We start from the raw sequence: 14,157 nt of genomic DNA, 5'->3' as shown, positions 1-14,157 counted from the left end.
CCTTCCACCCCATCCACGACTAGGTCCCTTTCCAATCCAGAGCCTCATCTACACCAAGCAGGATAGTGCACTATGAAAGTGGTATGTAAGCAGTATATAAAAGGCAGGAGCCACACTACTGCTTTCTAGCCTTGTTGGAGTGCACTGACAACTGTTGGGGCCCATTGATATAAACCATATACTGCTTTTGTACCCGTATATCCTGCTGGGTGTGGCTCCTGCCTTTTATATACTGCTTTCATACTGCTTTCATAGCACAATATCTGCTTGGTATAGATGAGTCCCAGGAGAACCCTGGGTCCAGGCACTCCGCAGCCCACCCTACCCCAGTCATCTCTGATCACTTATTTATTTATTTATTTTATTATATTTATATACTGCCCCATAGCCAAAGCACTCTGGGCAGTTTACAAAAGTTAAAAACAGTGAACATTAAAAAGTATACAAAATTTAAAACCATCAAAAACATAAAAGCAACAGTATAAAAACAACAGTATCCATTTAAAAACAATAGTTCCGGGGTCTATTAAAAACAAACAAACTTAGCGTTCCTACTGACCTCAGCTGCTGGGAAATGTGGGACAGCTTCTCTCTCCAATCCATACAGCTGAGAATGTATGTTGGACAGTGCCCTCTGACACATAGTGAGCCTCTGTAGGGATGGGGTGAGGAAGGATTATGGGAAAAACACAAAGTATTTGGGGTCAGAAAACATGCAGACCAACAGCAGGGGGAAATCCCAAGGGTCATGATGCCCCATCACCGCACAAGTCAGAACTTGAAGGCTGAATTCTATTCCGTTCACAAAAAAGCAGGGAGATTTAAATCTCAAAGCCATCTCCAAATCGATAGATGAAAAATAACAGAACAAACACACGGCTTTAAAGGTTTTCTTTTGCCTTCAGGTTTATTATGGGACAACTGAACAGACAGTTCAGTTAATCATAAGGACTGATGGACAGAGTTGTGTTTACTCTGCAATTGTATGATTGTGCCAAGTGCAAAAATGGGTAATGGGCAAAGAACTTGAATACAGATGAAGCCAAAATTCATTTAAAACAGAAAAAGCATGTTTCTAGTCCCTACTGTTGTAAGGGTAGACTTAAAAATATATGGGGAAAGCTTAGGGGTTGCATTTGGGGGAGGGGTAGCAGATGATGTTTTAGAACTCCTGCATCATCCCTGGCCCATCTTGAGTCAAATAAAAGTGAAATAAAGAAGGTGTACAGTAAAGCTTTAACTGAAAATATCCTTAATTTTTATCATTTATACAGATGGAATGGCAGGGAATTTGCAATATGCTGGCATTTGAATCGTCCCACCCACCCACACAGAGCAGATTTTTTAAGGGGGAAAAAGGGGATACCTACCTGCTGGAAAGGGTTAAAGATATCTTGGCTGCAGGTTAAGTAGTATTGTAGGATTTCTGCAGGGTTAGGAGGAAGAGAAAAAGGAATCAGACCAGCACCACTGGGATCATTTAAGCACCAGGACTTCTCTCTCCTTTCTCGAATCCTAGGTTGTTTCTTCTCTTTGAGGATTTGTGTGTGTGTGTGTGTGTGTGTGTGAGAGAGAGAGAGAGAGAGAGAGAGAGAGAGAGAGAGAACAGCACCAAGAACATGGAATTCTGGCCCCTGACAAAGATGCTCATTGAAATGTGTTGAGTTGTTATACGTTGGCACTGAGGCAATTAATGGTGGCCATATTTCCCATTCCCCCCCACCACCTCAATAGAGGCTCTGTGCCTTTAACAGTTAGAGGGCAGGTCAGAAATTCAACAGCTACACCTTATGCCATCACTGAGGGCCAAACTAGACAAAATGTTGAATACATCCTTTGAAACGCCGTGGCTGTTTATTTCATTATCAATAGCTGCTGCGGGGAGGGCGAATTTTGTCAGGACTGTGGTGTACAAAGTGGGAGAAGTTAACGCTTTTCTCCCATTGCTGTCCGGATGAAAAATGCATTCCCTGTCCACTACCACCAGTGGCTGTAGGCCCCCAAAAGCAAGCCTCCATAGGTCAGACCTGTACAGAATTATGAAAGACCATTTCTTAGCTGTTTTACCCACCTTGAAATCAGCATTTTTGTTTCAGCAGTATTTGGGGTGGGATGGGGCAGGCAAAACATTTTTGGGAGGGAAGAGATTGGACTGCCATTTTCTTTCCACCAGAAAGCCCTGTTCTGAAGAGAGTTTTGAATTTTGTATCTAGTCACTGAGCAGGGCTCCTGCAGCTTTCACTGTTGTGATGAAGAGGGGATTTCACCAGGTGCTGCATGCATACAAACGACACCTACTGAAATTCCCTTTTCTATACAATTGTTAAAGATACAGGAGCTCTGTCTAACTTTCCGTATGGCGCTGTCCATTGTAGTGGACAGCACCTGAACATCTACAGAAAAATACACCCTTACAGCTTGCGTAAAAAGGATTGCTCTGCTAATTTCACTCAAGAGGAACGTAACAGTTGAATACCTCTCCAAAGAGAGATTGAATAAGGCTTGTTAGAAATATAAAGTCAATGTGTGCACTCCCGTATAATTCTATCGTTAAATCTGAACAACTAGGAAAAAATGGTTTTTAAGTTTGGATTTCTTTTCTTTAAATACGAATGCCTTGCAAAATGACCAAAGAGGCTTTATTTGAAAACAGACCAAAAGTTTAAAAGGTGTTCTAGGCTAGGTTGTTTGGGAGGGGGAAAGAAGAACCCAAAATCTAGGATGTAACCCTGTGCTTGTCTAATCAGAAGTAAACCCCAGGGAGTTCAATGGGACTTACTCTGAAGTAGATGTGCAGAAGAATCCACAAAATCATTCAAAGCAATAACGTTGCGGGAGGGGGCATTTCACAAAACTGTATGAATTACTGGGTCAATTCCACATTTTTTAAAGTCAAATCACTCTTTCTCTGCAGCATAGGGGGAACATCCCGGGGCTTACTTCTGATTAGGCAAGCAGAGGCTTACCATATTTCTTCGATTCTAAGACACACTTCCCCCCCCCCCAAATAAACAGCTCTAAAAATGGAGTGTGTCTTAGAATCGATGGCGTCTTAGAATCGAAGCAATATGGTAGATGCAAATATGGCTTTTTGAGATCACTTTGCCGGGTGATTGGGGCCTACAGCGCGCCCCGTGCAGCCCTCGTGAGCCGCGCCCGGAAGACACACAGCTCCAAGAGTCAGGAGGCTCACCCCCCCTAAAGCACCGGGTGCCCCCCCCCAGCCGCCGCGCTGGGAAGCTCGTGCCCCGAGTGGAGCCTGGAACTCCTCACGCCCGCAGAAAAACCTGTGCCCAGAGGCCAAAGAGGTGCTGCTCCACTGAAGCTGCTCTCACGCGGCAGCTCCAGCTCCAGTCGTCTCTCTCCTCCTCGTACAGGCAGGCCTCCAAAAGAGGAAGCTCCTGCAGCAGCCGCGAGCCGTGCGAGCGAGGACTTACTCGCATGTAGTCATGCTTTGTGACTGCGTACCCTGATAGACGCGGGACTGGAGAGTTAAGCATTTTAGCTCCTTAATCGCATCTTCGCCTCTCTCTTCCCGCCCGAAAATATTGTTTACTCTTTGTTTCTACGCCCCCCCTTCTTCCCGCGCAAATGGCGGTTTCTTCTCACACAGAGGGAAAAAAGAAAAGGACACAACCATTAGAAGAAAGCGCGGAGGGTGGGGAGGAGGTTGGCTGGGCGGTGAGGGAAGAAGTATTTCTTTGATTCTAAGACACACTTTTCCCCCCAAATAAACATCTCTAAAAATTGGGTGCGTCTTAGAATCGATGGCGTCTTAGAATCAAAGAAACACGGTATATCATTTCTTCGCTACCATAGCTGCATATGAGAGCTTGTCATTTGGGACTAATAGCCTCCCTGGGGGTCAAGGGGTGATTTCTATTAGGGCCACAGCAGAGGAGGAAAGCATTAGCTTCTCTCGATGCGTTATGGCCCTGGGTGGAAATTGCACAACCCTCATCCCAGTACTTATCAACAAGAAAAGAACCACTACAGCACATCAAGAAATGAATTCACCACCACGTCTACTTCGGTCCTGAGCTCCATCTGTTAAAGGCACAGAACTTCAGTCACAGGCCCACTAAGAAACACAGCAACTTGGGAATGACCCCCAAAACACCACGGATGGATCTTTGTTCTTCTAGGCACAGAGTGGTAGTTATCTCTGGATGACAACTTCTAAATCTTCTAAACAAGGCCCCAGGAAGGTTGCCCAAGGCCCTACAGCTGTGGGATTTGAAACCAGGACTCCTAAATAGAGTTGCCAAGTGACCCAAGGGGGGGGGGAAAGGCCTGACCTGCTCCTGTCCCTTCAACAGCAGCTTGATGTTTGCAGAATTTAGTATGTGAAGCTTTTCATAGCATAGAGACGAACATGAACACCGACTAACATTTATGCATCAAGGTGGTGCTAAGAAGGTACAGCTCATAGCAGTAGCTTTGGAAGTTGGCAACCCTGCTCCCCGGGTGCAAACCAGGCATTCTTATTCTCTGGACCACAGCAGTTCCAATCCTACCTGGGCTGAGTCCAGTCTTGGCTTGGGTTGTGTTCATCACGAAGCCATCTGGCTCAAAGCAGAAATCACTCAGTCCCTAAAGGAGGGAAGGGGGGCGGGTGGGAAGGGGGGCAGAAACAAATGTCTCTTTTAGCGCATTCAGTGCCATCGCCATCCACACAAAAAATGTGTGACTACAGAAGGTGGGCGTTGTAGGGCTTGGGCAGGGCTGGGCTGGGCTCAATTGGTGTGGGGGTGGCTGCTTAGACCCATGAGGCATGGGGAATGTTGGAGGTTCAAACAGGGCACTTAAAAAGATCTGCATGTAATACAGGTTAGACCATATGGATAGGAGGACAGGGCTCCTGTACCTTTAACCGTTGTATAGAAAGGGGGAATTTCAGCAGGTGTGATTTGTATGCATGCAGCACCTGCTGAAATTCCCTCTTCATCACAACAGTTAAAGCTGCAGGAGCCCTGCAGCTTTTGTGTCTGGTCAAGAAGGCAGGGCTCCTGCAGCTTTATAGAGGGAGAAGGCTCATTGAGAACGTCTCGGCCAGTGGCCCTCAAAAACCTGGCGCTGTCCCTGGCCCCAGGGAGGAAAGCAGTTTCGGGAACCTCCAAAGAGTGATTCGTAAGGGCTGCTGCCCTTTTGGGTGCATGGGAATTGATGCAACTATGTTTGGAAATAGTGTTCTAGGCTGAGAAGATGATGGTGTGGTTCTTCTTCTTTTTTAAATTCACTATAAAATAGTGGGGCGGAGGGTGGAGAGATGGGGCAGTTCTAAAATGTTGGGAAAGGCACATAACCATGTTCCACAGCTCCACAGAACTAAAGAATGGGAGATGGGATGGGATAGGAAGGGGTAAGAAGTTAAAACTGTAATTTTAGATGTTGCAAGCTGCACTGAGGACCTGAAGGTCAGGAAGAAGGATTAAAATATAACACATAAAGAAACCGGGGAAAGAAATAGGTCAGCACTGAGTGGGTTTGAGGGTGGGGAGACAATGGACAAGGTCTTTGGCTGGAACTTGAAACACAGGGAAGCTGAATGTAAAGTTGAGTTAGGGGATCTCTGTATCTTTTCTCAGGGAGAAAAGCAGCTGTGGGGGGGGGGGAACAACTGTCAGTGGATAAATAGTTGCAAAGGAAAGAAACATTTCAATTCCTTTCACCAAGCTTTATACTTAAAATCAAACAATAAATGGAGTAAAATGGTATCATGCAGCATTTGTAGACTGGTCCGTAGAGAGGTGTTTTTCTACTTTCAAGGCACCTCCCTACTTTTACCTAACTCCTGCTATGTCAGGGCCTTATAGGCCAGAGGATGTGCCTCTACCAGACTCCTTGGGTGGAGACGGCACTCCCCCATTACAGCTTTCGCCACCCTCACCCACGAGGGAGCAGCGACAAATCCATCAGTAGCCCTTTAAGAAACAAACTGGTCCTCTGGGGGCGGGGGATGGAGTTAACTGCTGGCTTTTATAAGGCTCCAGAAAACCTTTGGTTGTTGCTGAGTCAACAGCTCACCTTGACTGAGTCTTAGAGTCTCATCACACGGGGAAAATTGTGTTTGCTTACCGACGCTTCTCTGCCCACGCATTTGTCCCGCGTTACTTCCGCCTTTGAAAGAGGAAGTAAACAATGTGCACGTGGCCCATTCAGATCCTGTTGCTTCTCCTGCACACAGCAGGAGAGAGTGGCAACTTCCGTCTCTAAAAATAAGTCGGACTTACTGGGGTGTGGTTTTTTTTTTGTCACGTGAAGAAGGCTAGGAGGGGACGGGAGGTTTCTGGGACGCAGATGACATCATGAGAGGGACCCGCGAAATTCCGTGAGTGCCCAGTAATGAGTGTGCAATGAGTGATGGCGCTCTCAGCTAACTTGGAGCTGGCCAAGGTCCTGAAAGACTCTGCCTGGTCTAACCTTGCCTTGCTATTCAGCTCACCAATGTGCACTCCTTGAATGTGCATTGCTGATTTCAACACCTCCCGGTGCCTTAAACCAAGTTGGATATCTCCCAGAATTCTCCAGGACAGAGTCTGAACACCACTGCATTTGAGATAGATTAGAACGGAGGTGCAGAACCTCAGTCCCAGAGGCCAAATCTAGCCTTTCTGAGCTCTTAATCTGGCCCTCTGGAGTTTCCCAGATAGCCATGCCCTCGGCCCGTTCCCCAACCCCTGAATGTTTGGGGAATTTGTGGCTTTGGGACAGTTTCTCTCTCTCCCCCCCCCCCAATTCTAGGGGATTGAAATCCCACTGCTACAGGCTTAGTTCTTGGCAGTAAGAGCCTTAAACTGAAATATGCTGGTATTTTGGGCCCTGCCCTGTTTGCCTTTAGCCCTCCCCACCACTGGAATGTGCCCCCTGAGGCCTTCTCTGAAATGGCATTTGGCCCTCGAGCTGAAAGAGGTTGTGCACCCCTGGATTAGAATATGGAGACATCAGAGTCGCTGGGGGTGCTGAGAATCTGATGAAGGAGAGACAGGTCCCAATTGAGAGACAGCAGAGGAAGACGTGGCTGGGATAACAGGGACACCGAGGTCAGAATTAGGGTGGGGGCATGGGTGGCAGTGGCTGAGCCATTAGGAAAAGGGCAGCAATTCAGAACTGAGACACCTCAGTAGGGCTGCACATTGATGGGATAAATGCTTTAAAAAAACATTCCCAGAGGGGACAGAACTGAGAACATTAATCAAGGCAACTGGAAAGAGCTTCCCCCCTTTCCCCTCAAAGGCTCTGCTAATTAAAAGCAACAGTAAGAGGGAACTCTGTGTGTGTGTGTGTGTGTGTGTGTGTGTGTGTGTGTGTGTGTGAGAGAGAGAGAGAGAGAGAGAGAGAGAGAGAGAGAGGGAATCTGTGTGTAAAGTGTTGATGGTGAGAGAACCCCCCCCAACACACACACACCTCAAAAATCCCCCACACAACTCTGGCTGGAAATGCCAGCAATTAAATTATTATGCTCCAGAGAACACAAGAAAGGGAGGTTTTCCACAGCCAGGCCACCCAGCTGCCCTGTTTTGATGGACACCCCTCAATTCTGCCACTGTAAGGTAGGCCTCTTCTTCCCTGTTCCTGGCATCAGAGGCCCTTGCCTTTAACACCTCCACGGCAGGCAGAAACTGTACAAATTTCCCTTATGCATAATGGTTGGAAATGCAGTCACCACTTGGATTTTTACCTTTCTGACAGTGTTTGCAAGACACTGGGCCTTGAAAGAAATGAGAAGGAAAATAGCTGGCAATCCCTACGACTGCCTTGCGGCTAGCTCAAGTTTTTAAAAACTCCCCTAAGGACGGTGTCCTTATGGGACTAGAGAATGCGGAGCAGGACCCCTGCAGGGTCACAGAGGATGTACTGTAAGTGCACATATTTAGCAGTTGTAGTCCCTATTTTTGGTGAGCCATCCTTGGTAAATCACTGCCCCTGTTCTTGCCTTGGGGGGGGGCGGTGTGGTGAGGGTGGGATATATTATTTTTAAAAGCATGCTATAAACAACCCCCGCATTGAGAGATGTCGGAGCAGTGTGAATTAAAACGCAAACTACAAAAAGTGACAGTAAAAGCAAACGGGTCAATAAAACAGTGGCTGAATTTACTCATCAGTCAGGAAATGTTTGCCTGAAAGAAAAACCTTCAGCGAGCGTCGAAAACAAAGTACTGTGTCCAGGCGTATGTCTGAAGTGAGCTGGAAGGGCATTCCACTTCTCATCTCCCTTTCCCGGGTCACCAGAAGTTAAATCTCTGGGTGGGGAATGGATGCATCTTGTCTCCAGCTCACATGCATGTGAATGCCTGAGCATGAACACTAAGGCACTGGGCAGGGTCTGAGCATCGCCTATCATTTTTGGCCCCGAAGGTTTACAGTATTTGGAACAGTGAAACTGTTCAACAATATGTTTTACTAATACAGCAGCTTTCCCCAAAGCCCCCCAGTGCCCTGTAGATGTGTTGTTGGGCTAAACTCCCATTGTCCCTAGCCAACATGGCCAACAATCACATCTGGAGGGCACCCGATTGGGGATGGCCGTAATGCATATTTAGCTGAAAGAACAAACGCAGCCTTGGCTGTAAATGGAGACAGGAAGGGCTATTGCAAAGTCAGCGACTATGGCGTCCTTCCCAAACTGAGGGCCCTCTAGGAGGGTTGGATTACAACTCCCATCATGATGGCTGGGGATGATGGGGACTGTAGTCTAACCCATCTAGACGCCGGGCTGGGGAAGGCTGAACTATGACATACAACAGTAGAGCCTTCGGCAATGGGTCATTCTACCATGGGGCGGCAGTCTTTGGCATGAGACTCAGGGTGTTACAGATGTGCCTTATTTTCATCTATGAAACGCTGTGGAGGATGAGCTCATTGGGAAATAGGCTGTGGGGCCAGGTCAGTTGTAGATGGCCTTCCTTTGCCCAGTCCTGCTGATGCTTCTCCATCTGCACCCTCCCCGCTCCTCTCCCCGCAGCCCCTGACTCACCACAGCTCCTGCGGTCTCCAGCCCCATGGAGCCCCAGCTCAGGATGAGAACAAGGAAGCTCATCACAGTCATTCTGTCAACAGCAAAGAGAGAGGGAGAGAGAGAGAGAGGCACTCAGGTGGGCAGGGGGAGCCTCAACCTTCAAGCAAGGCTTTGCATCACCTTGGCAGGGCTCTGTGTTGTAAACAGCTGAGTGGTGGGCAGAGGTTCAACAGATGCAGCTGTAACTCCCATCACTGCACTTTCACATTGGAGTCAAGACTCCGTGTGGCTCTTCTGAATATAAAGGCGGTTTTTGTACGTGTAGCTGCTATCGGCCCCGATTACGGCGGTGATTGTGAAGGTTTTGCCTGAAAGTGGTGCCTGATTCGACGGAGGGACCCCTTTTCCTGATCCTTGGTCTAAAATGACCTAGTGGCTCCCCTGAATCAGAGCCTGGACCAGATCCTTAAAAGGGCCTGGTTGTCTGAATGTGAAGCACTTTGGAGTGCAGGCTCTCTCTCCAGGGATCTGATGCAAGGAACCCCATCTGTTGCCCGGTGGGAGTCTCTCTTTGCCTCCGCTTATGCTTTGCGTGTACATTCGTAAATGAAGCGAATATTGCAAAGGGATCTCTCTCACCTAAAGGACATTAAATCTGGCATTATTATTATTATTATTATTATTATTATTATTATTATTATTATTATTTTATTTATATAGCACCATCAATGTGCCCTCTGGAACATCTCACTGATGGAGGACAGATATCTTTACGTGAAGCCAGTGTGGTGTATGTGAGAGCCAGTGTGGTGTAGTGGCTAAAGTGTCAGACTGGGAGTCGGGAGATCCGGGTTCTAGTCCCCACAAGGCCATGGAAACCCACTGGGTGACTTTGGGCCAGTCACAGACTCTCAGCCCAACCCACCTCATAGGCTTGTGTTGTGAGGATAAAATGGAGAGGAGGAGGATTATGCATGCCGCCTTGGGTTCCTTGGAGGAAGAAAGGTGGGATATAAATGCAATAATAAATAAAAATATTTCGTATTAAATATGGCCTTACCCCCCCCCCCCAAAAAGAAGGAGGGCTGTACAGCCTCAAGCCCATCAATATTTATTATTTGTTCTGTTGAACGGACCATTTCCATGGACAATTCTTTATTTCTTTGAATTGAAGATTTCTCTGCACGATAGAAAAACCCACCTACATCTCCACCTGACGTATTCAGGATTACTCTTGAAGACTCGCGGCGTTCCCCCACCTTCCCACCCCCACCCCAATTGCTGCGCCCAAGTCTGCAGTGCCCCAGTGTGCCCACCAGATGGCGCACTCACACGATTACCAGCCACTTGATCTGCTTCGCCAGGCCCAGCAAGGTGAAGAGGCAGATAATGAGGTCCAACAGCAGCAACAAAATGTAGGCCAGCCACCTGCAGGAGCCAGAGAGCAAGGGGGTGAGGGTGACGCATGACGCCCGGGGTCTCCCACCTACCACTTTGCACCTCTTCCCAGTTTCTGCAGCCCACTTTCGTGCAACAAGAGCCTGCTACGTCCTGCCTTTCTCCCTCCCTCCTTTCTTCAAGTCATCTTCACTCAAGCCCATCCACCTATAAGGTGTATTCATTTAGTACATTTCTGATCTGCCCAATAACTAACGTTCTCTGGGCGGATTACAACCAGTCAGAAAACTAAAATGCCCTTTTAAAACAGTTCAAAATGCAAAATGCAAATGTTTAAAAGAATAAAATACAATATAATAAATAGGGGTGTGCACGGACCCCCCACTCCGCTTCACTTTCAGATCCGCCATTTTTGGATTGGGCCGCTCCGCCCCGCCCCCACTCCGCCTGTGCCCACTCTGCTCCACTCGGAGCTCCGGATCCGGATCGGAGCTCCGTTCCCCCCATAGGGGGGGTTACCGGGCCCTGCCGCCATCACCGCCCATGCGGTGACGGCGGCAGAGCCCAGTAAGGGACCAAGGGAGAGGGGGACCTTACCTGCCTCCGTCCGCGGTCCGTCGGCGTCTTCAATTGAGCCCGCGGTTCCACCAGGAAGTCTGGGCCGCAAGACTTCCTGGTGGAACCGCGGGCTCAATTGAAGACGCCGACGGACCGCGGACGGAGGCAGGTAAGGGAGAGGAGGGCGGGGAGGGGGGTTACCGGGCCCTGCCGCCGTCGCTGCATGGGCGACAGCGACAGCGGCAGGGCCCGATAAACCCCACTTACCTTTCCGGCGGAGCTCCGGATCGAGGCGAAGGATCCGCCTTCACCTCGATCCTCTCCGCCACGCTCCGCCGGCCCCCCAATCCTCTTCACCTCCGCCTTAAGGGCAGGCAAAGCCCCCCGCTCCACTCCTGCTTCTCCGGTCCAATTAGAAGCGGAGCACATCCCTAATAATAAACAACCCACAGCACAGTGATCGATAAAACAGCTGTAACAGCTTAGCGCTAGGTCTCTAAAAATGCCTGGGAGAAAATAAGGTCTTTGCCTGGTGCTGGGAAGATAACAGTGTAGGTGCCAGGCGAACGTCTTTGGGGCATTTGTTCCGTAAGTGGGGTGCCACCACTGAGAAGGCCTTCTTTCTTTGTAGCCGCTCTTTGGTGGGAGCACACGGAGAAGCACCCCTGAAGATGACCTAGGGACCCAAACAGGAGCATGCAGGAAGAGACGTGCCTTTAGATACTCTGGTGCCAAGCCCTTTAGGGCCTTAAAGGTCAACACCTTGGTCTCGGAAATGGATTGGAAGCCAGTGCAGCTGATGAAGCACTGGCATCACATTGAATCAGCCAGTCCCAGTTAGTAACCTAGCAGCTCTAGTTTGCATCTTCTGAAGTTTCTGAACCATCTTCAAAGGTGGTCCCACGTACAATGCATTGCAGTAATCCAATCGGGAGGTTACCAGAGCATGGATAACTGTCGCCAGGCTACCTCCGCCCGCATGGGGTTGCAGCTGGTATATCAGCCCCAGTTGATATAAGTCGCTCCTGGCCATTGAAGCCACACAGGCGGCAAGTGACAGTGATGAATCCAGGATCAGCCCCAAGCTCCATGCCTGTTCTTTCAGGGGGATTTCAACCCCCTCCACCTGCCTCTCCCTTGGGTTACACCTTCCCCTCCCCTCAGGGCTGGTGCCAGACTATTTTGCGCTCTAGGCAAGGCGAGCTACTTGCACACACACACACCAAAAATGGCCAACTTCGATTTTTAAGAACAGATATTTTGTAGAAAAAATAAAAAGCACAAAATTTGAACTTCATATGTTTTTTCTTAAAACAGCCAATTTGTGTAAAACTGTGACCCTTAAAGGTCAGTAGTGTGCCCCTCTGTGGTCTGCGCCCCAGGCAGCTGCCTAGTTGGCCTAATGGTAGTGCCGGCCCTGCCTCCCCTCCTTCAGTGAGTTCTCGCACCTTCTCCAACCTATGTCCTTCCTCCCACTCCCACATCTCACCTGTAGTCTTCCAGGTCACCGACTTGTTCTGCTAGGATGCTGGGCCCTCCGCGTGCCTCCCCCCAGAAGGGAATGCCATCCAGGGTCTGCGCTACTGCCTCGGCCTGGCGGCGCGTGTTCCGGACCACGGCCACCAGCTCGGTCCGTGGGGAAAGCGTCTCCTCAAGCTGGGTGAGTTCCCCCCGTACTGTGGCTGAAAGCAGCTCCACTGTCTCTGAGACCTGGGTAGGGAGCAAGAGGGAAGTTGCACTGTGGCACGCTTGAGGAGGAGGAGGTCTGTATGGGACATGAGGTGCCTTGTGGTATGCAAGGCCTTGGCACGGATCTGAGCACCAGACGCACATGGCAAACGCAGTGCACTCTGTGCCATGTGCTCCTTTTTCACGGAGTAGCTAGCTGCCAAGCCATGCCACAGGAACACGAGGTCCTTACACCTGTCACCCAATGATGTAACCAAAGGGCTACTCTTGTAGATTCACTCCCATTTCCCCAGTATCTCAGTACCTTCTCTGTGCTCTGGGGGTGGGTGGGAGGGGAATCCAAGTTCTATGATCTGGATTATGCAAACTAAGCACATTTGCTGAGATGCACGTCTTTTTTATGTTTCTCAGCCAAGGGGAGGGGCATTTTGAGGTTTATTAATGGCGATTAGTGCCAAAATTTTGGGGGGAGGGGAATCTGTTCATGTCCAGAGAGCCGCTACACACCCCTTCTAAAACAGAGAAAGCTAGACCAGTGGAGGCTGCCGGGCCTGATTTTAGCGGGGCTGTGATTCCATTCTGCGTTTTAGCCAGGAGCAGCCAGAACACTAAAATAGCCGCCCAAGGTGCTGAACCCCTATCCCCATAGTTTCAGCACCTTGGATAGTTCCTTTAGCATTCTGGTTTCCAGCCTCCACTGTGCTAGACTAAATTGACTTTCTAGATAATCTAGAATGCTAGACTAGATTGACTTTTGGACTGATCCAGCACAGTTCTTATTTTCAGCTATGCAGAAACCCTGCTCCTGGGAAGGGCATCCTACCGAGCTCCTCTTTGAGTTCTGAGATTTCTATCTGTTATTTTGGCTTTCTTTTGATGATTTTAGTGACTGCTTCTATTTATTTGATTAAGAACGTAAGAACATTAGAATTGTCAGGCTGGATCAGACCGAAGGTCCATCTAATCCAGCATTCTGTTCACACAGTGGCCAACCAGCTGTCGATGAGTAGCCCACTACAGGCTTACTGCCTCTGATACTGGAGGTAGCACATTGCCATCAGGACTAGTAGCCATTGATAGCCTTCTCCTCCAGGAATATATCCAACCCCCTTTTAAAGCCATCCGAATTGGTGGCCATCACTACATCTTGTGGTAGTGCACTCTTTAATTGTTTTCTTTGCTTTATTTTTGAGTCTGTTGTCAGTGTGTTTTTCTGTCAGTTTGTTTTGGGTAGCAGAAAAACAGGTTATAAATATTTCAAAATAAATATCAAAAACGAATAAAGACAGACGAAGCTCCATCACAGGCACAATTATTCGTCATTCCCCGCACTGTACAGCTACAGGGGAGTGTTTGAAGGCAAACTCTCTGTTCAAACAGGGGAACTGTGAAGCCCAACAGGTCTAGCCACTGCTCTGTGTGACGTGACTGTGTGCTGCAAAATATGCCCCAGAATCCTTTGCAAAGTGCAGGGGTTCCACGGATGGCAGCCATGCTGGGGTTCGCTCAGCAGACAAGTTGATGTGGAAAAGGGTTACTTTTAAACCCAAAAT

At 48.7% G+C, this 14,157-nt stretch overlaps 1 protein-coding gene across 2 annotated transcripts in view; it reads right to left on the bottom strand.

The window, feature by feature from the left end:
• TTYH1 (tweety family member 1) overlaps positions 1-14,157 on the bottom strand; it is an 80,341-nt gene that overhangs the window by 13,164 nt on the left and 53,020 nt on the right. For both annotated transcript variants that reach the window (XM_063137835.1, XM_063137836.1), the window contains exons 4-9: positions 12,405-12,625; positions 10,292-10,387; positions 8,978-9,050; positions 4,518-4,593; positions 1,371-1,426; positions 560-652 (exon numbers count right to left, since the gene is read on the bottom strand). In XM_063137835.1, coding sequence (XP_062993905.1) covers positions 560-652; positions 1,371-1,426; positions 4,518-4,593; positions 8,978-9,050; positions 10,292-10,387; positions 12,405-12,625 — 615 coding nt within the window. The remainder of the gene's footprint in view (positions 1-559; positions 653-1,370; positions 1,427-4,517; positions 4,594-8,977; positions 9,051-10,291; positions 10,388-12,404; positions 12,626-14,157) is intronic.

Source organism: Elgaria multicarinata, chromosome 11 (assembly GCF_023053635.1).
Source record: "Elgaria multicarinata webbii isolate HBS135686 ecotype San Diego chromosome 11, rElgMul1.1.pri, whole genome shotgun sequence".
Classification (NCBI taxonomy): Eukaryota; Metazoa; Chordata; class Lepidosauria; order Squamata; family Anguidae; genus Elgaria; species Elgaria multicarinata.
The sequence above is the reverse complement of the archived record's forward strand: the minus strand, read 5'-3'. Positions and strand labels throughout refer to the sequence as shown.